This window comes from Galeopterus variegatus, unplaced genomic scaffold, assembly GCF_000696425.1.
Source record: "Galeopterus variegatus unplaced genomic scaffold, G_variegatus-3.0.2 Scaffold6360, whole genome shotgun sequence".
Classification (NCBI taxonomy): domain Eukaryota; kingdom Metazoa; phylum Chordata; class Mammalia; order Dermoptera; family Cynocephalidae; genus Galeopterus; species Galeopterus variegatus.
The window spans coordinates 105,430-125,759 of NW_007732471.1; the positions used below are offsets into that span (position 1 = coordinate 105,430).

Below are 20,330 nucleotides of genomic sequence, written 5' to 3' on the forward strand. Positions count from 1 at the left end.
AGGCAGTTTCTCATAAAACGAAACATATATCTATTTTGAGGTACAACATTTTACTCTATTTATCCAAGAGAAATGAAAAGCTATGTCCACAAAAAGACATGTTTAAGAATGTTCGTACAAGTTAAAAACTGGAAAAACTCAGTAGGAGAACAAATGAACAAATTGGGGTATATTTATGCATTGAAATGCTATTTAGTAGTGAAAGAGAATGAGCTACTGATAGAACAACGTGGATAAATTACAAAAATATTATGCTGGGCAAAAGAGCAGATACTGGATGATTCCATATTTATGAAATTCAAGAATAGGCAAAACGAATCCATGGTGATAGAAATCAGAACAGAGAAGGAGGTGGGGGGATGGACTAAAAATGTGTATGAAGGAACTTTCTAGAGGGATGGAAATGTTCTATATATTGACTGATAGTTTGACTTATTTACTTAATATCTATGTATTTTATGTAAATTATGACTCAACTTTAAAAATGGGTCTAGCCAGCTAGGTCATAGACTTGCTGCATTTTGCTGTCTGTCCCACTCTGGGTGATGCTTTCCACACACTGAACTCACCCCTTCACACCTACTTAGGTTTTTTCTTTCTTTTTTTTCCTGTCACGGGCTTCTTGGCTACCATGGTATTCAGTACCCGGGCTCCAAGTACGGCTCTGATCTCATGTCCAACATTACACTGGTCATGGTCAGTATTACTGCCTTCTATGGCCTGATGGGATGGTCCTCACTGCCAAATCCTGAAGAAGAAAATCTCACTTTCCTCGGCTGAGTACCCGCTTGAGTGATCTGGCTGCTGGATTTGTGGGAACCACCAGTGCATGGGGCTTTGCTCAGCAGCCCTCTGTGAGAGTGGGAACCCGATTCCCATTTTCCCTGAGGTACTCATCCTCTTGTGTGGTCTCATCACCACCCTCATTCTCTTCATAAAGTAGTCTGTTTCTATGTCCATCGACCAGAATATGATATAGAGGCCATCCATCCTTACCTAGCAGGAACCACCTGACACATATGCATCGGGGTAATTGTCCCACTATACAGATGCACAGTGTTCTGGTGCCCTGTTTATTTGTTGCTTTCCAACCTTGCCCCCAAATCCCTCATTGCAGTGGACATCTGGGTCTTCTCTGGCCAGCAAAGATGCAGGCCTCTGTCTGCTCTCCCACATTCATCTGCCCCTCAATGCTCTGTATGTACAGATTAATTAGACAACTTTTTCATCACTTTATTTTTTAATAGCTTTGACATTTTCATAGGTCTAAAGAGAAGACACCACTGTTGACCTAGTATAGAGTTATCTTAGGTATAGTACTATATTGGAAGATTAGCTAAATGCTCTGATGCCCTTTGGAAGTAACATCTCCACTCTTGAGCTGTTGGCTACTTGGGGATCTGGAGAACAATGTGGTAGACCTCAATGGTCCTTGAGTCAGGGTTCTATCTAGTAAAGTATTTCAACATGATTGGAAAAATAAATGTGGCTGTTTCTTTTAATTGTAAAGAAGAACTATATAGAGCAATATTTTGGTATTAAAATTGTTAAGTCAATTTTTGTTAAAAGTAGATAGACAGCCAGTAGGTAAAATTCCTTTCTGAATCATGAATTTGAATCGTTACTTCTCCTGAAAAACACTTCATTGAATTATTGCCTAATTTGCAGCATCTGAAGATAAATATATACCCCCATGGTATATATTAGGGTTCCTGTTTTAAAAATCCAGAATGTGTCCTAGACTCTGAAATATAAATTTGTTAGCTCAACAGTGCTTGGGTTAATCTAAAATCAAAATACTACAAATAGTGTTTTGTGCTACATTTATATGAAAACCCAGGTTTAAGATTGCTTTGCTATTACCAAGAGCACAGCCCTACAGAAACACCTTCACAAGATCTGATGTTCCAAGCATTTGAATATTCCCCATTAAACAGGCAAAGGAATCCCATTAATGGGTCTGTTCGTGTTCAATTTTATACATAACATCAATATAAATTGTCTACATAGGGGCCGGCACATGGCTCACTTGGGAGAGTGTGGTGCTGATAACGCCAAGGTCACGGGTTCGAATCCCATATAGGGATGACCAGTTAGCTCACTTGGGAGAGAGCATGGTGCTGACAATACCAAGTCAAGGGTTAAGATCCCCTTACCGGTCATCTTTTAAAAAAATAAAAATAAAAATAAAAATAAATAAATTGTCTACATAAAATTGAGAAGCTGACAGGTCTTTTCTTCTTGAAAGAGAGAAACTCAAGGCTTTAATTTATTCTGTTCAACTCTTTCTAATCATAAGTATTATATGAGAAGTTGTAATTTGTACAGGCCAATAAAGCAGATCAATTCTACCTGTTTAAGTGCTAAAGAGAAATGTATCACTTTAGCACAACAAATGGAAAAAGTACTGGATTGGGAATCAGTAGAGCTTAGGTTTTACTTTAGGCTCTGCCAGTAACAATGTGACCGTAGGCAAATCATTTAAACTCCGCAGGTTGAGCTCTGGTCTCCAAGGATTCTTCTGTGGTTTAACTGGATGAGCTTGCAATTAAGTGAGAGGCCCCTAGATGGTGGTGGTGTTCTGAGTTACACTTTGTATTTTTTTTCCTTCTATAATTACACTGAAGTAAATAGGCATAGATTAATAAAATGATTTCCCATCAGTTCTGAAAAAAGTCACTGTTAAGAATTCATTCAGTGGCATTCAAAATGGCATTGAATCATGAATCAGATAACCTATGTGCATTTGACATTACAAGGAATAAACCATTAACGATTATACCAAAGTGAATATATTCTCTTAAAATTAATCCATATATCCATCAGTATTTTCTCTAGGTATATTTATCTAAGCTTGAGAAACTGAATAAAAACTAAACAATGATTGTTAACAGTACTGATTTATGACTCTATAGAAAAATGATATTTTTTTGAAATCCCAGTTCTAATAATAAATTTTGATAAATACACTGATTTATTTCATTCCAAATGTTACAGACTGTAATTAATACCTGTGATTTTCATGAGCACAATAATAGATATATTCCATTATCCCTCCAGCCACGTAAATGAGAGAATCTTTTAAAGAAATATGCTGTCTTTTAGTGTTCAGAAAGGTAAGAATAATAAATGGCTTCTCTAGTTTTAACCAATCAAAGAAAAATGCTTCAGAGATTCTAGTTTGAGGAGGCTTAAAAGAGCAATATCATGTTTTCACCTAAAATTCCTGAAAGGAATTTTTTAAAAATTTCACTACTATATGTGAAAGTCATCCATCCATCCATCCATCCATCCATCCATCCATCCATCCATCCATCCAAACTAACCAACCTACCTTTATTGAGCCTGTATGGTGCAAAGATAAATAAGATAAATAAGATACTATCTCCAATCTCAAAAAACTTAGTCTAGTATGAGAAAGGGTCTTTGAAAAGTTCGGTTCAGTTTATTATAGTGTCAAGTAGATTTACAACTATTGCACTCATCATTCTGCTGACAGAAGGCCAGAATTTAAGAGGGATATTTTTCCCCAATAATGATAGGTTTTCAGAATCTTCAATGTAAAACGTTAAAATTACATAGGCCAAGATATCTACCTCATGTCCCGTTCCACATCCCTACCCTTCTTGCTGTTGAACGGCTTGCTGCAAATGGAACTGAGTTCAGATAATGCTTTACGGATATGTCTCATAAAATTACTTCTGAAGGAAATTTGACAAGAATCTTTTTGTACTCTCCTCCTTACCCAAAACATGTAAAGAAAACAGCTCCCATATTCCAAAATCAAATGTAATCATATAACTAGGAGATGAACTCTTTTAGTCAAAGACCAAGTAAATATTGCTTCTTTACAGAACTCCATGGAGTGGTCACATAACAGTGTGACCACCGTCTACCGAACTTTTTGGACAATGTGTAAAAACAAAAAAGCTAAAAAGTGGTCCAGCACATGAAACTCTTCTCAAAAATAGAAGAAAGTCAAGAACATTGGTGGGAAAGTGTTTTACATTTCCAATGAAATTTTATTCCATTGATCTGCTTGGGAGATTGTCTTCAACCTGTTTAGCTTTAGTATGTAAGTGTAATTGATTCAGTCATGTAAAGAACCACTTTTACCTTTTCATCTCTTTTTTTTGTGTGTAACTGGCAGTATGGGGATCCGAACTCTTGACCCTGGTGTTATAACACCGAGCTCTAACCGACTAAGCTAACTGGCCAGCCCTTATCTTAAGCTTGGAACGTATAACAATGGATAGCAGGAAAGTGGCTTTTTATTTACTCTAATAATTGTGCAGAAATGAGCTAAGGAAAAACGAAAACAAAAGAGTACCAACTTTCAGTCGTCTTAAGTTATTTTTCACTCTTGATTATATTGTGAAGAAATGAACTGTGGGGGTTTGGCATTGTTTTCCATCTTAACAGTTGTTCTGTATTCTATTATATGTGATTCGTAATGTACTACTATAACAAGAAACAGCTTTTATGTATTACTGGAGTAATGCAAAGAAAATGAGTTTTCCTTTGGGTACCAGTAATTGTCAAAGGAATGATTGCAGATTCAGAAAACGTGCTTTGTAATAACCCTGCTAACATAAAGTATACACTGAGAAAAAAAGTAAGTATGGCATATATATATATATGGAAGGGTTAGTCGTATTAATTAGCAAGGCATTTCAGGGACGGTTTTTGTTCTTTTAACTAAGTAAGATACATCAAATTTTGATCCCCTTCAAATCATTGGACATATGGGAAATACTCAGTAACACAAGGAGCTGATTTCACTTTATGCTCCAACTAGTCAATAAACTATCCCTCCTGAAGCAAGGATTTGCCCTGGTGATGAGGCTAATGTGCTCAAGCAGTTAGAATTAATTTAAGTATCAAAAATGAAATTTAGATTACCAACTATGTCCTGATAGTTACAGCATGTAGAATATCAAATGTCCTTTTTTTAAAGTAAAAAATGAAGAAGCATGGTTAATTCACTTGTGCTGATTAAAACAGATGTCCAAGTGCATCGTATGCTTGTAAGCCTCCCCATGCTGCCACGTCCCAGATGCTTTCCCTGGGGGATGTGTATCTGCCTTGCTCATCCCACTAGATGTTTTCTCTGATAGAATCCTAGCTGACAGGTTTCCATGTGCACCTTTCTACTGTGAATGAAAGCTAACTACAAAATCTAGAAGTTTTCTGCATTCAGAAAATTCTAGTGTACCATGTACAGCTTAGATATTTCTCTTTCGGTTTAAAAAAATAGTGCAAAAATGTATCTGATAGTCAAAGTGATAGTTCAAGTGAGTTCTTGTGCCAAGGAACACAGTCAAGCTTCACCTTTAGCTGACTTGTAGAAACTGAACGTAGTTTTTGGGAAATATTCCAGATTTTCCCATTAGTTCTCCGCTCATCCAGTCATCATCTACAGATTCCAGCTCTGTGATTATATCTCCAGCCTGTAAGAAGACAGGAATTGGAAATAATTATTGGTTTCTGTTGAGTATAAGCACGGTAAGTAGCCTACCTGGAGAGGCACAAATAATCTTCTCTTTATAGAACTCATTTATCTTGATTTGCTAAAAGGATTAAATGGGGCTGGCCCGGTGGCGCACTGGATAGTGCGCCGCTTGGGAAGTGCGGTTGCGCTCCCGTCCGAGGGTTCGGATCCCACATACAGACCGGTTCCCGCTCACCGGCTGAGCAGGGCGCGGGAGCGACACCAAGGGTTGCAATCCCGTTGCCGGTCCCCGGTCTGGTACGGGGGCAACACTGAGGGTTGCAATCCGTTGCCGGACACGGAAAAAAGACAAAAGACAAAAAAAAAAATAAAATAAAATAAAAATAAAAGGATTAAATGATATAATACAAAGATGATCTATACATAATGATGCCATTTGTTCTATGCCTCTTGTCCTCAAAGCTCATTCCTTTGCCACTGTCAGGCTTGCTGCACTTTGATTTTCCTGCTTATATTTTGTATCCTCCAAATTCACCACTCCTAATCTAAAATCCCTCTTGAATAAATAACAATACTAGCTATCATATATATATATATATTTTTTTTTTCCTTTTTTTTTTTTCTTTCATCTAATAATTATTTATTGAGCACCTGCTATGTGGAAGACACTGTTCTGGGTACTATGGATATAGCAATGAATAAAGGCCTCATCCTAGAGTGGGAAGACAAATAAGCTGGCAGAGGGGGACAGAAAGTATGGTGTTGGGAACTCAGGGCAGTCAGGGAGGGCCTCACTGAAGGGGACATTGAGGCAAAGACCTGGAGAAGAAAGAGTGAGCGACACACTTACTGTATGCCTTGCCCTAATCTATGTACTTTATAGGAACTAACTCATTTCAACAATAACACATCCTAGAGATGAGTACGGTTATTATCCTCATTTTAGAGAGGTATTTTTATAGATTTTTTTTATTTTAAAGAAAAGGAAACTGAAACTCAGACTGATTATGTAACTTGCCAATGTTGCGTATTTGGTTAGTGGGAGAACCAGGATTCAAATCTAGTGTGATTCCAGGGCTTGTATTGCTAACCACTAGGATATGTGGCCACCACATTTTACACTGGATCTTTTTACTTAGAAAGTCTTTTACTATAATTGCCTTTTATCAACATACTAAGCATTTCGCACTCTGCATTTATTCTTGCACACAACGTTATTTCTCTTCTACCATTTTGGTTTACTCCATTTCTCTATAGCCAAAATATCAAATTTGCATTATTCCTGTCTTAAAGAGCATTCCCTTGACTCAAAGCACTGATTCATCCTCATTAGATTAGTCAAAGTGGCTGCGCATCTTACTCATGTGCGAATTACAATTCCTTCAGCAGATGAAGACATAGCTATTTTGTTTTTTATGGTTTCTAATCATTTCTTAGAATCTGGATTTAAGATTCTACAATGGTATAAGATGACCCTGGCTACTTTTAAGAATATCTTTATTGGATGAAATGGACTTATTTGTAGCCCTAGTACACTGCCCCCTAGAAAAATGGTTTCACTTAAGGCTTTTCTTTATGGAAAATGGAAATGAAACAGGAACATGCTATCAGATACCATTAATTTACTCTACTCTGCTAAGATTCATAAAAATTCTGGCTATTCAAAGTTTCTGTTATAAATAAGTTCCTTCTGGTTCCTAAATTATAATACAGTAGTTGACTGAAGCTATTTTTCTTACTTTTGGTCCATACCTACATACTATATTAGTTTCCTGAGGGCTAGGACTATTGTTTTCAAAATAAGTTCAATCTATGAGCATTCTATGGATATTTAATAAAATATTAATGACCAACAACACTGAAAGCAGTGCAGAATCCCATGACAAGAAAATTCTAGAACTACTGTAGTCATAAAATGAAGACAACATATTTTCTGGAGGATAATATGAATTTTATTAATTATACTGACATAACTTAAACGAAGGCCAAAATAACATCCAAAAAACTTGAATATAGATTCTTCACTTGCACTCACATTTTATGTAAAGATGAATAATTTTGAAGCACTGACTCTCAAAACTGAAAAGGACTAAGGGAATAGCTTCCAATATTTTGGATTTTAAGGACCAAGACATTGGGGGGAAAAAGGAATTGATATACGGTTAACAACTTCTGCATAGTTAAGACAGAAGAATACCTATCATTTACTAACAATACTTTGTAATAGAAATGACGATATAAAAAAGATACGAGAACATTCTAGCATTCAGAACAAAGGAAAACTCCATTCCAAAATAGCAACCTTATCCTGACATATTTCAGCTTGCCTCCCTTAGTGCCCCAAAGCCTGCACATACCTACTATCACCTTATTTTCCTCATTTTATTGTAGACAAATGACACCCTTGTTTGGGCACCACTGTTTTAAGTCTCATCTCATCTAATCACTCCTGATGCTTTCACTCTTTCCACAGCATCCCTGTCTCTCACTATTTTCAGTGATGAAGAATTTACCACAGTTGACAGAGGCTATTTTGGCAGCAGTGACTACTACCACCACCTTCCTTCCTTTAAGCACAGTCCCAAAGCACTACCCTGGGTGCTTTCTTCTGACCATGGTCCAATTGTGGACTGGGGAAACAGAATCATGGAAATATTCTCTTTTTACTTTAAGTAAAAATAAGAGGCATTTATTCAGTGAAGTAAGATTACGGTTAAATTTTAGGCTTCTCAAAAAACCTTTGCAAAGTAGCTCAATGTTTTGGGACTGTTTCCCCAAAGCTCCGGTGAGTTCCTTTGTGGTCAAGAATCCAGTTTCTTATGAGACTACAATGGCAAATTGTAGCATGTGCCATCTGAGTTTTCCATCAATCTCAAAGACACGTCAGTAGCAGGCTGTGAGGGCCATGTAAAGGATCACCCTTTACTAGGGCTACTAATGAACCCCAGTATTACTGAGGTCTGAGATTACAAGGCTAAGGAATAAGGAATTACCTTGGGGATTGTGAGGTTATTAAGCCAAAGTTTTCTCTAAGTACCTAAATGCCTGGTTGATAATGTACATTATCAGCCCCATTTGCCCTATTCATTTAGTCTAATCTCTTCCCTTAGAATGAAGGTCTGAGGTCTCTTCATTCTTAGGTAGTGATCAATAGTCCACCCTTCGGTGGAAGACATTTTTCAAAATGTACAGTGCTTAACGCGGTTAGAAAAGATAAGCATTCTGACCTTGAAGGAAAGCTCATCTTCATTCTCCCCGTGGAAATCATATAAGGCTTTGGCCTTCCTCCTCTTCGGTGCGATAGCAGACATACGTTTTGCCTCAGCTGTGAAGATACCAAAAAACTCAAATATATAGAAAAACACTGGACTAAAACACAAATCAAACATTTTGAAAAACCCCCTTGTCAGTCTTGGAACAGAATATTTTCTTCTTTTCCGGCAGCTGGTCGGTATGGGGATCCAAACCCTCGATCTTGGTGTTACCAGACCTGTGCTCTAACCAAGTGCGTTAACTGACCAGCCCCAGAACATTTGCAATTAATTTTGAGTTTAACTTGCAAAAAGATGAAGTATGTTCTCTTAGCAGGAAAAAATTATACAAAATATATTTAACAGACAAAATTAGCCACTCTTTAAGAAGGCATTTTTATCTTTTTCTATAACTCTAACAAAATATACGAATATATGAATAAATTTTGCATAGCTTTACAAATCAACTCTTTCAAATGTAGCAAAAAACAAACTGAGTATGGCCAGAGTGAAAAGGAATATATATATATAGTTTCAAAGGTCTTGTTCTGCCCTAGAAGAGTAGTTTGGGTCATGTCTTGTGGCTGTCATACCTGGGCAGGGCCGCACAAAAACTGCTGGGAAGATCCCCTCCCTGTCATGCAGTCTGCCCCTGCACCAGTCAGAGTCCAGACGCTCCAGAAGCAGGATCCGGTCCCCCCTTTTGAAGGATAAATCATCACTAGTCTCTGCTGTAAAACTGTGAAGAGCTTCACACCATTCTCCAGAAATACTGTTATCCTGTTACAAATCAGAAGTTTGGTAAGAAATGTGAGTTTTTATTTGAAACTGAATTCTACAAAGCTTAAAAAGTGGTGGGGAAAAAAAGCTAAGGGGTCATAAGATTTCGAAGCCGTCTCTATCAAGTTTCAGAAATAAAAGTTTCCATTAACTTTATTCTTAAAATATAATTCTAAATGACAAGTGTGAAAGAATCTGCGCCTTTTCTGCTTTTAGGGGATTCATGAGGGAACTTCAAAAAGTTCACGGAAAAACAGAATTAAAAGATCATATGAGTCTTTCTGTGAACTCTTTGAAGTACCCTTGTACAATGCTTAAGAAAAAACTTTTCCCTTATTATGACTTATTATATTAGTTATATTAAAAAATTAGGTAAAAGCATAAAATTAGTTATGCATAGTATTTGACACTATGAAAAAATTATGATAAATTATCTAATATTCAGTGAAGCTCTTCTTTATCTAAAAAGATAAAAGAAGATAAAAAAAAGATAAAAGATTAAGAAGGATCAGAATGGGAAGTCTGTTAAATCCCAGGTCTTTATTTGATTCAGAAACTACCAGATTCCATGGCATAGGACTTCGTTAATTTACGCTTTTAATTTTATGAGGTGTAGTTAACTCTAAGGTTGTCAGGATAACCACCCAAACTGATGGCCTAGCTAGGATGATGCAACGCTCCAACAAAAATGCTTTTTCCCCAAACACATCAGAGGAAGGTTTTGTTCTGTGAGGAGGCATCTCTGCCAAGCTCGGGATGGGAACCCTGTGCTGAAGAAGCACAAGCAGGTGGCAGATGATGATGACAACAGCAAAGGCTTTGGAGCCAGACAGGCAAGGGTTCCAGGCCCCGCTCTGAACTCCCTCGCTGTGTAACACTGGGCAAGATGCTTCTTTTCCTGAGCCTCAGCTTCATCTTAGGGTTGCTGTGAGGATTAAATGAGATGATGCATGTGTCTTGCACATCTTAAGTTCTCAATAACTGATGGCTTATAAAACAAAAGCAAAAAACAAGCAAGCAGAAAACCCTAACCTTAGCCCTCCTGCTCCTGCACTTGAATAACCAAACTGAAAGAATGGAACTGATCACTCCCCCAAAATGCAGGCAACACGTGAACATTTCCTTTTGGAGAACTGTAGTCAGTTTCTTTTCTGTTTGACTTTATCAGTGGGTGGGGATGAAAGAATTAAGAGACACACAGTCCAATTACAAGTGACAATTTGACAAAAAAAAAAAAAAAAATGACCCCATCAGGCTGACTTTTCTAAATATGTCACAAAAAACACAGAAGTCTCCACATTCCTATTACATTTAAACACTTCTGGAGTCATGTTATACAGTGTAAAAATTTTATTCCAGTTTTTTCTCTTTCTCACAATAAAAATAATACAAATATTCCTAAACATTTGGAAAGTTCAGAAACATATAAAGAAGTGGGAAAAAACCCCATCCACACATATAATCTTACTAGAGGAAATTTAATGTTAACAACTTAAATATATTTCCTTCCAGTCTTTTTATGCTACATATTCAATTTTATATCATCTTTCCCTATAGCATATGCTTTCCTCCCATGACATTTATTTATAAATCTAGTTTTCATGGCTTCACAACATTCTTCCAATAATCCCCCTATTTAGGTTGTTTCCAATTTTTTCCTATTATACTAACACCACTATGACTACCTTTGTAAGTTAAACCTTGTCTCATTTTTTATCCTTTTCTTAGGGTAATAAAAAAAAAAAGAGAAAATGCAGATTATTATTTAACACTCACATGCTTATAACTATTTAATGTTGAATTGTACTGAATCTTTGTTAAATGGTATTTCATTGCTGATTTATTATTTATTTCCTTGATTGACTAGTAAGGTTAAATATTTTTTTAATATTAGCCACTTATTGTATCTCTTTTATGAACTCTTCAATCACGTCTCTTTCCTCATTTTCTATCAGGGTCTTCATGTTCTTTGTATGAGCTCTATATACAATAAATATATTAACCATCTAATTTATTGCAGACACTTGCCCTATGAATTGAAAAATGATTTCATACATTTTCACTTGATAATTATGATTTTAAAATTCCTCCCGGGGTTTAAACCTGGCTGTCACTATAATTATCTATGCAAGCAGCCTACCTGAGAATCTGAGCCAGCATCTTCTTTTTTGGTCTTCAGTGGTATCTTTGTGCCTCCATTAAAGGAAAATAAAAAAAAAAAAGATCAAATGTAAAGACCATATAGCATTAAAGATAAACTGTTGGGTAGGGGGATGGGAGTGAAAAGTCTGGGGTTGCAGACCAGTCTCACCATGTACTGGCTGTATTACCTTGACATGTACTGCCTTCTCTGGGCTTATTTACTTAATTGTAAAGTGAAGAAGGATAAACATTAGTTACACTCTATGGTCCATTTCTGTTTAAAATCTTTGCCATTTCTCTTCTCTTTTTTTAGCAGCTGGCCAGAACAGGGATCAAACCCTGGATCTTGGTGTTATTGGCACCACACTTTAACCAACTGAGCTAACTGGCTAGCCATGCTAATTACATAAAACACCAAAACCAACTCTTTGAAAGATGACCACAATAACGACTATCCCACACAAATTACCATTTTAAAATCATTTTTCCATCTACCTTAAAAAATATGGCAATATAGATGATTAAGCATCTTAAGTATTATCCTATTATCTGGTTTATTTGATTTAGGACATGACATAATAAAAACCCATATACTCTATACTCACTTAAAACATTTGCACCAGAGGTGGGATAATCCTCAATAAGTTCCACAAAGTTAAGTGGGAAAATCCCAGTTCTGTCTCGAAGTTCTCCTCTCGCCCATTCCTCATTCACATACTCTTTGAGAATAATAATTTCTCCCTCTGAGAAGCTTAACTCATCCTTCTGGTCGCCAATATATTCAAACCGAGCAACACACCTTAGGCCTCTGAACAAAAATAAACACATTTGTGGGTTAGAGAGTACCAACTTTTAAAATGCTTTAAAACCTCCATTCAGTCTTTCAGTAAATATTTATTCTGTGTTTACTACAGAACAAGATGTACTAGGCTAATTTTAAAATTTTTCATGAAAGAGAATAAGTTATTATACTTCTATTTTTTTTCTCTTTTAATGTAATTTTATTAATATTATTTTTTACATTCTATGATGTTGTTGCAGAGCAGTTGGGAGGGAGAGGGAGAAGGGAAAGGGGAAGGAAATGGGATGGAAGAAGGAGGAAGGAGGAGGGGCAGGACTGAGGCCTGTGGCACCCCCCACATTCCCACAGGGGAGACCAGGGGGCTTCCAGTGGTGGCTTGGTCATTGCCGGGTTCAGTGCAGATGTCAAGGGGGTGTAGCAAAAGCCCTCACCCCCCACCATCCCAGCTTGGAAACCTGGAGCCCTTCCTGCTGCAGCTTGGCGGTTGTTGCTGGGCTGGCTGCAGGTGTCAGTGGGGCATGGCCGAGGCCTCCCACTGTCCCGGCTCGGGAGGGCCCAGGGTAAAGTTATACTTCTAAATGACAGTGCTTATATTTTAGATATGAACCTATTCACACAGAAAGGCTAAAGTTCAGTGTCACAGAGTACATGCAGAATTCCAGATCAGCAGCTGTGTGGCCAGTTTACACTGGCACATCTTTTAATCACCTTTACTTCATTAAAGAATCTCTCCAGTCTCCACGTGTTTGTATCCTTGGGCCACAGCAATCCGTGGCCCAGTCTGAACCCTTTCAGTCATCAGTGCATTGAGCTTAGGAGTGCTCAAACCTGAGAATCTCAGAACAAGACATCAAACTTCCTAATCAAGAATCAATGCAAAATGCAATGGGCATCAGCTGGGCAGAGTAGATGCTTGAATATATGCTGAACCAATTAGAGATGAATATATAGATGAATGGCCTTAAAAACTAGGAAAATTTTTGAAGAAAACAGAAACTTGGCTTATCATAACACATAATCTTATACTTAATTCTGTTACTTTTTAAAATGATTTTTTTTGTGTGGTGCTGATAACACCGAGGTCCAGGTTTGATGCCTGTACCAGTCAGCCACCAAAAAAGAAAAAAGTAAAAATAATTTTTTGTATCTCCTTTAAAAAGTCTTCATTTCTGAGACTTGGAATATTCCTTAAGTGATCTGCAATTTTGACTAAAAACAAGATAGAAATGGAGATAAAAATTCTGTCTCTAGAAGGTATGATTTAATACCAAACCTTTGAGGCTTTAGAAAGGAGGTTACAATAGCAGCAGGCTAAGGAGAAGCAATTGCCTAAGAGAAAACATTGTTCTTAGTTCCAATCAAATTCTGATTTAAGTCAGGTCAATGGATAAACGGCTGTGGAAGCCCACTTTAAATTCAACCTGCTGACACAGTATACTCCCCTTAAAAATAGGAGAAAAATTGAACCTGAAATAGAATTGAACTATTGTGGCATCAGAAATTTCTCTATGTGTGATAACCTTTGCATTTATTTTCTAAAGTCCTCTGGGAACATCTCCTTATGTCTGACCTATTCATAGACAGGTTTACAGTCTTCAGCATGTAGTGAATTCTATTAATTTGCTCATTTAACTAGAATATAAAGTTGCATTGTGGCAGTGTTTTAAATCACAAAGGAGTTACAACGATGCATAAAAGGGTTTATAAATTTATGGAAAGGTCCTCAGACATAGAGGAAGACCCTTTCAGCTTAACTCTTCCTTCACTTTCTTCTAGTGGCTTCTAAAAACAAAACAATACAAAACGTCTAGCAGTTTTTGTAGGATTCATATTTCTATAAAATGGAAATATTTTCCGTGACAAAAATTCTTCCTTCACTTTCTTCTAGTGGCTTCTAAAAACAAAACAATACAAAATGTCTAGCAGTTTTTGTAGGATTCATATTTCTATAAAATGGAAATATTTTCCGTGACAAAAATATTTAAACCTTCTAAAAACTTGTTGGTAGATAAATACCAGAAGGCCAAAATAAAATGCACTGGATGACAAACCATCTCTGTTCAAGCTGAGGCCAGGCTATGGGAAGCATCTGGACAGACTCTGCTCTGCGGCCATCTGTATGTCCTGTACTGATATGGAGAGTTGCTCAGGGCAGCTTCCATTGGCATGTTGTGTTTTCATCAAATGTTGGTTCACTGTTGCTTTTCAAACAAGTAAAGTTTTCCTCATAATTAAAGGGACACACTGAGAACCTGAATAATCACACAGTTGACGTGTTTAAGCTTGATAATTTATCATGATATAAACGCTAGCCTCCTTTGTATTTTGTGCAAAAGAATACAAATAAACTTACTTAACACAATGAGATGAAACTGATTTTCTTTTCCCATTTCCTCCTTCTGGAATATCAATCTAGTAAAGACAAAATCAAGGTAGCAATTATATTTTTTCATATGTTAGTAACATAAATTTGAGGCTTAGTAATTAGAAAATGCAAGATAGAAATTAATCCGTTTAGCAAAGTGTTAAACTGATTAAGTGGTACTATAGGCGCAAAACAGTAAGAAATCCTGAATTTGAGTTTTGAAAAAAATGTACATCTTGTGACGTAACCTACCCTCAAGCGGCCAATCAATCCTTCCCTTATTTGCTGGAATAAGCATATTCATATCACGCTAGCTCTGACCAAGTTTTCTCTATCCCAAGCTCTCCCAGTTGGATACTTCACCTGAGAAGGACCAGGCACTCACGCTGTCCCATACCAGCACCAACACACCTACTCAAAGTGTTGGTAGGGTTCTGCAAGACTCACCTAACCCCACAATAAAACATTTTAATCAAACTCTCCATATTCATAACTCTGGAACATTTGTTTCCCTTTAGTGGGAATATGGACAGAAGAAAGGAATCCGTACTTAGTGAGTACCTACTAAGTAGCCAGCACTTTATAGAATCCTTCTTCTGCAAGGCTCAGTACAGCCGGGTTGTAATAAAATATTTGGCCATAATGCATGCAGTCTGAAACACAAGGCTTTGAGGTTTACATTAAATAAATAAGTGCTCTTCTTGATGAATTCTAAAAGTTAGTTTTAAAACTATTTTTTAAACTTGTGTGCTTAGAAATAACACTTATCCAATAATGTGGCAGATTCAATGTGATTGACTTCAGTGCGGTAATTGTGCTTTAAGAAAAATGAGGAAGGGGCTGGCCATTTAGCTCAGTTGGTTTGAGTGTGGTGTTCAGGGTCAAGCGTTTAGGTCCTCATACCAGCCAGACACCAAAAAACGAAAAGGGAAGAATGATGAAGACTGCTAAAACTGACATTATTCTTAACATTAATTTAGAGAATGTATATAGTTGACTTTCTCCAAAGAATCACAGCATATATGCACTGGACAATTTTTAAGACCTACATTTTGTAACCCAAAAGACTCAAACTCATTTCTATTTGAAAAATGCAGATTTTCTGTTATTCTTATTTTCTAAGAATTCTAACGTCATAGAAAATTATTTGCTTTTTTCCTTCCAGATAAGCTGTTAATGCTAACTATTTAAGCTAACTTTATTGATATTTCATAGCATCATTAAGTTACATCAGGGGCTGAGTCATACTCTTCCTATTGATACAAATATTCAAAGGGCAGTCTGATTTATTTTATTTCTTTTTTGTGGCTGGCCAGTACAGGGATCTGAACCCTTGACCCTGGCGTTATCAGCACTGTACTTTCCCAAGTGAGCTAACCCAGCCAGCCAGGGAAGTCTGATTTTATCCCCATGTTTCACAGCCACCTGGGCTTAGCAAGTAAAGCTCCAGCACATGGGTGTGCTTTCACAAGTTAGGCCATGAGGGTATATAAAATTCTTATGCTTTAATATAATTTCCCCAATCAGATTTGAAATTATTGTGTAAAACCATTAATGGACCACTACCTCCAAAATAAACTGTTTTAGTATTCCCAAATTGATTTTTTTTTTAAGATAGAGATAAATGTGGATGGAAAAGATGAAAGAAACTAAAAATAAAATGCACTCCAAAGAAAAGAAGTGGTACCATAGTCTCAGAGAACATCCTTTCAGGACAATTTGGTACCACTTAATTCATGTTTACTAAAGGTCTCAAAGAATTAACATATATCCTTAAGAGCTTAACAACCCTCAAAGAATAGCTGATTCAGCCACTGACTTGGGTGGTCTTTCACTTTAGGGTTTCACATAGCACTTAGGCATTAAGTTCTAATAACCATAATATACTAATAATTAACAATTATCTAGTTGAACAAATACTTATTTCCGAATTTTCCAAATGCCAAATGAATCAACGAAAGAGAGAGAACTAGAACCCAGGAATCTTGGCATCTGGTTATATTTTTCCAGTTCGCAAGTCACATACAACTAGAACCCACTGAGTATGTGACCAGCTAAAATAAGCACAACCCACTTACAATTACTTTGACGTAGTTGGAAGGAAATATGCCAGTCTGGTTTCTACATTTCCCTCTGTACCAATCTGTATCTATCTTTTCCAGAAGATAAACTATTTCTCCAGAAGTGAGGTTCAAATCATCAACTTGCTCTGTAATGTAAAATTATAGTTACTTATAACGAATTATCCTGGTTGCAGATTTAACTAAAGTAGAGCACAAAGTACCATTTAGTTCTGTCCACTGAGGCAATATGTTCTACTGATTCTGAGAACAGATTATACTAACCAAATAGGCTTTTAAAAAAATACTATTCTTTTTTTGAATATTGTTGTTATGAGCTCCCTTTTAAGACCAAATTAGATATATTTACCATGCATTAGTTGATGGGAAATGGTTAAAAAAACCCCATCGTGCTAGCCAGTGTTTCCTGCTGTGCCAATGTAAACCCCTTACTGAATACACATTGAACAATGAAAGGGCTTTATAGACATGGTATACTATTCTTATGATTATTCTCAATCATGCTTAAAAACCATTTATTTACTAAGGGAGTACTATAGCTCTTTAGAGGAATTAAGTTTACCCACACTAGAATAAAAATCAGTCTACCAAGTGGATAAAAAGAGGTTGTAAATAAATCAGGAGTTTATTTTATCTGTAGCCTTGATTATGAAGGGTATTTAAAACATAATTACAAAAAGAATTATACTTTGGTCTCATAGGTAAATAGTAGCTGAGACAACTCTAAGAACAAAAGGACCTCACTTATTAAACTAGAATTAACTTCATTACAATTGTTAATTCGTACTGACTATTTTGAAAGAGTTAAAAAGAGCAACTGGTGGGTAATTCGCTATTGTTCATTTGTAAGGGAAACTCAGGGAGTTTCAAAGGCAAGCGTATGCAGCCAAGCTTTCTGAAATGGTTGGGTGCAATCAACTCTTCCTGCAGGTGGAGGGATAGAGAAGGTGACACCTCTAGTCTAGGACTCTTTAGGCACAGAAAATGAAGAAAGATGTCCTTGAGAGGCGAACCCAGGAAGGGGGCCTTGCTCCTAGCTATGGCTCTTTATGTCGTACCTGCTGGAAAATCATGAAGAACGACAGCATGAGGAGCACTGCTGTCAACAGGCTTCTGAGCGTGGCCTGGAGCCTTAGGGAGAAAAACAGGGCTGTGAATGAAGCGTGCAGGATACATGCTGGGTTTATCATTCACGCTGAGACCATTTCTTTTTTTTTTTTCTCATTAGAGTCCTCTTTATGCAATTACATTAAAAGTACAGGATGCAAACCACACACACTTAAGTCAAACAAGGCAATCATTATCAAGTTGAAGACAAATGTGTCCTTGTCAGGGAAGGACAGAAGTAACTCTCGATTTTAATATCCCCCAGCATGCTTTTGTTTTTTTAAACTGAGAGAATAAAACAAAAGGGAACTGTTTAACTTTTTTCCTTTTAAACAGTACCTATTCTATCCTAAAGTAATGGTTTTTTATCTCTTTCCTTTTCAAGGTGTAGCTTTTTTCCTTATACTATGATCAGGACTAAAGAAGAGAGCCTTAAAAGTTGTGTCTTTATTATGATGGGAAAAGAAGAAAGCTCCGCGATTTATGCTCTTAGCCTTTTGTAATGAAAGGAGTTAATGACTTTCCACAAAGGTATAATTCACAAAAAGTAAAATCCACTTCATTTATTACCACTTAACTGAATACTTTCTCTAATCTGAAAGTAATGCCACCTCCCATGCCTAGCCTAGACTTTCTATCTAATCTGAATGGTTTTTTCAACAGGAATTCTAAGTAAATTAGCAAAAAGAACCTAATATTCTCTACCCATCTAGCCAACTGCCTAGATTGGCTAGAGGAGAGGGTTAAGCTGAAGAATAACCTTTTCTTATTCTCTTTATATGGAGAGGCTTATTTATATTGTCATCATCAGCAGCAGCAGCAGTAGCAGCGGCAGCATCATAAAATCCAACTAAAGGAATTATTTGGAGTTATTAACTTAAAAATCTCCAATACTAGCAAACCTGTGAAATACATGAAGGTAGACTTTTGTGCCCCTTCTTGTCTCTTCACCTCCATCAATGACTCTCATCCCCTCAGGGATATCCCGACCCTTCTGTACCCCTGCCCTCCCCCGGCCACGACGTCCTGGGTTCATGATACTGCACTGCCAGTACCAGGCCACTTCCTATGTTTCCACCTGCAGCACCTTTGCTCAGATCTTTTCTGAATCTCACCCACTCTTTCAACCAAAATGCACCTGCAGAGGAAAAGTGTATTCTTTCAAGTTAGGTAAACTGAAATATAACTTATGTCAAGATAGTAATGGCTAATGCAGCTTATCAAGGTAACACTAACATTTTCTTATGAACTGTTTCAATGTTTTCGCCTAAATAAATAAATAAGCAACATAAGAACTTCAGGGGCCAGCCCGGTGGCGCACTGGAGAGTGCGCCGCTTGGGAGTGTGGCGGCGCTCCCGCCGAGGGTTCGGATCCCATGTGGAGACCGGTTCCCGCTCACTGGCTGAGCGCGGTGCGGGCACAACACCGAGGGTTGCGATCCCGTTACCAGTCAGTAAAAAAAGACAAAAAGGAAAAAAAAAAAAAGAACTTCAGAAATTGCGGAAAGGAACTGTGAGATATTTTAGGTCTGGAATAGCTTATTAAAAATTATTATTTACATAATTTATTATATGTATACATGAGTGCTTTTCATTTTTTTCTGATTTACACCTGTGGAGAAAGGAATGATGATTCAGTAAATGGTGTTAGGCTAGGTGACCATATGTCTGGGAAAAATGAAGTCCGAAACCTACCTCACACCAAACACAAATATGAATCTCCAAATGGACCTAAGATCTAAACATAACCAAGCCTGGGAGGGAGGGGAGGACAGTGATTTGTGCCTTCCAATTACAGTTTCCTGTCTCTGCCTTCAATGTATGCATATCCTTGGCAATGCTGCTCATCAACCTGGCCCGGCAGGTGCAGGGCAAAAGGAACAGGCTAGACAGGGTCACCCACAAGGGGTCAGTACAACTCAGACCATGTCAGCAGGGTGGGTATCTGCTAGGTAAATCTAATGTATTTCAAAGGTTTTTCTAACATGACTATAATTGCTAATACAAACGGTATTATAATGACAAGATTAGCTAATATTTATTGTTCACTCACTGCATGCTATTCACATTTTTTTTTTGTCCTTTTTGTGACTGGTAAGGGGATCGCAACCCTTGGCTTGGTGTCGCCCGCTCCGTGCTCAGCCAGTGAGCACACCGGCCATCCCTATATAGGATCCGAACCCACGGCGGGAGCACCACTGTGCTCCCAGCGCCACACTCTCCCGAGTGTGCCACGGGGTCGGCCCCTATTCCCATTTTAAACATCCTGTATGGGCCGGCCCAGTGGCGCACAGTGCGCCACTTGGGAGCGCAGCGGTGCTCCCGCCGCGGGTTCGGGTCCCACATACAG

The 20,330-nt window shown here is 37.5% G+C and overlaps 1 protein-coding gene across 1 annotated transcript in view; it reads right to left on the reverse strand.

Annotated features, from left to right (window-relative positions):
- Nucleotides 1–3,422: 3,422 nt before the first annotated feature.
- LOC103606180 (SH3 domain-containing protein 19) overlaps nucleotides 3,423–20,330 on the reverse strand; it is a 20,890-nt gene continuing 3,982 nt past the window's right edge. The window contains exons 3-10 of the mRNA XM_008590773.1: nucleotides 17,932–18,004; nucleotides 16,871–17,001; nucleotides 14,781–14,839; nucleotides 12,231–12,433; nucleotides 11,624–11,676; nucleotides 9,297–9,483; nucleotides 8,680–8,777; nucleotides 3,423–5,450 (exon numbers count right to left, since the gene is read on the reverse strand). Coding sequence (XP_008588995.1) covers nucleotides 5,334–5,450; nucleotides 8,680–8,777; nucleotides 9,297–9,483; nucleotides 11,624–11,676; nucleotides 12,231–12,433; nucleotides 14,781–14,839; nucleotides 16,871–17,001; nucleotides 17,932–18,004 — 921 coding nt within the window. The 3' untranslated portion in view covers nucleotides 3,423–5,333. The remainder of the gene's footprint in view (nucleotides 5,451–8,679; nucleotides 8,778–9,296; nucleotides 9,484–11,623; nucleotides 11,677–12,230; nucleotides 12,434–14,780; nucleotides 14,840–16,870; nucleotides 17,002–17,931; nucleotides 18,005–20,330) is intronic.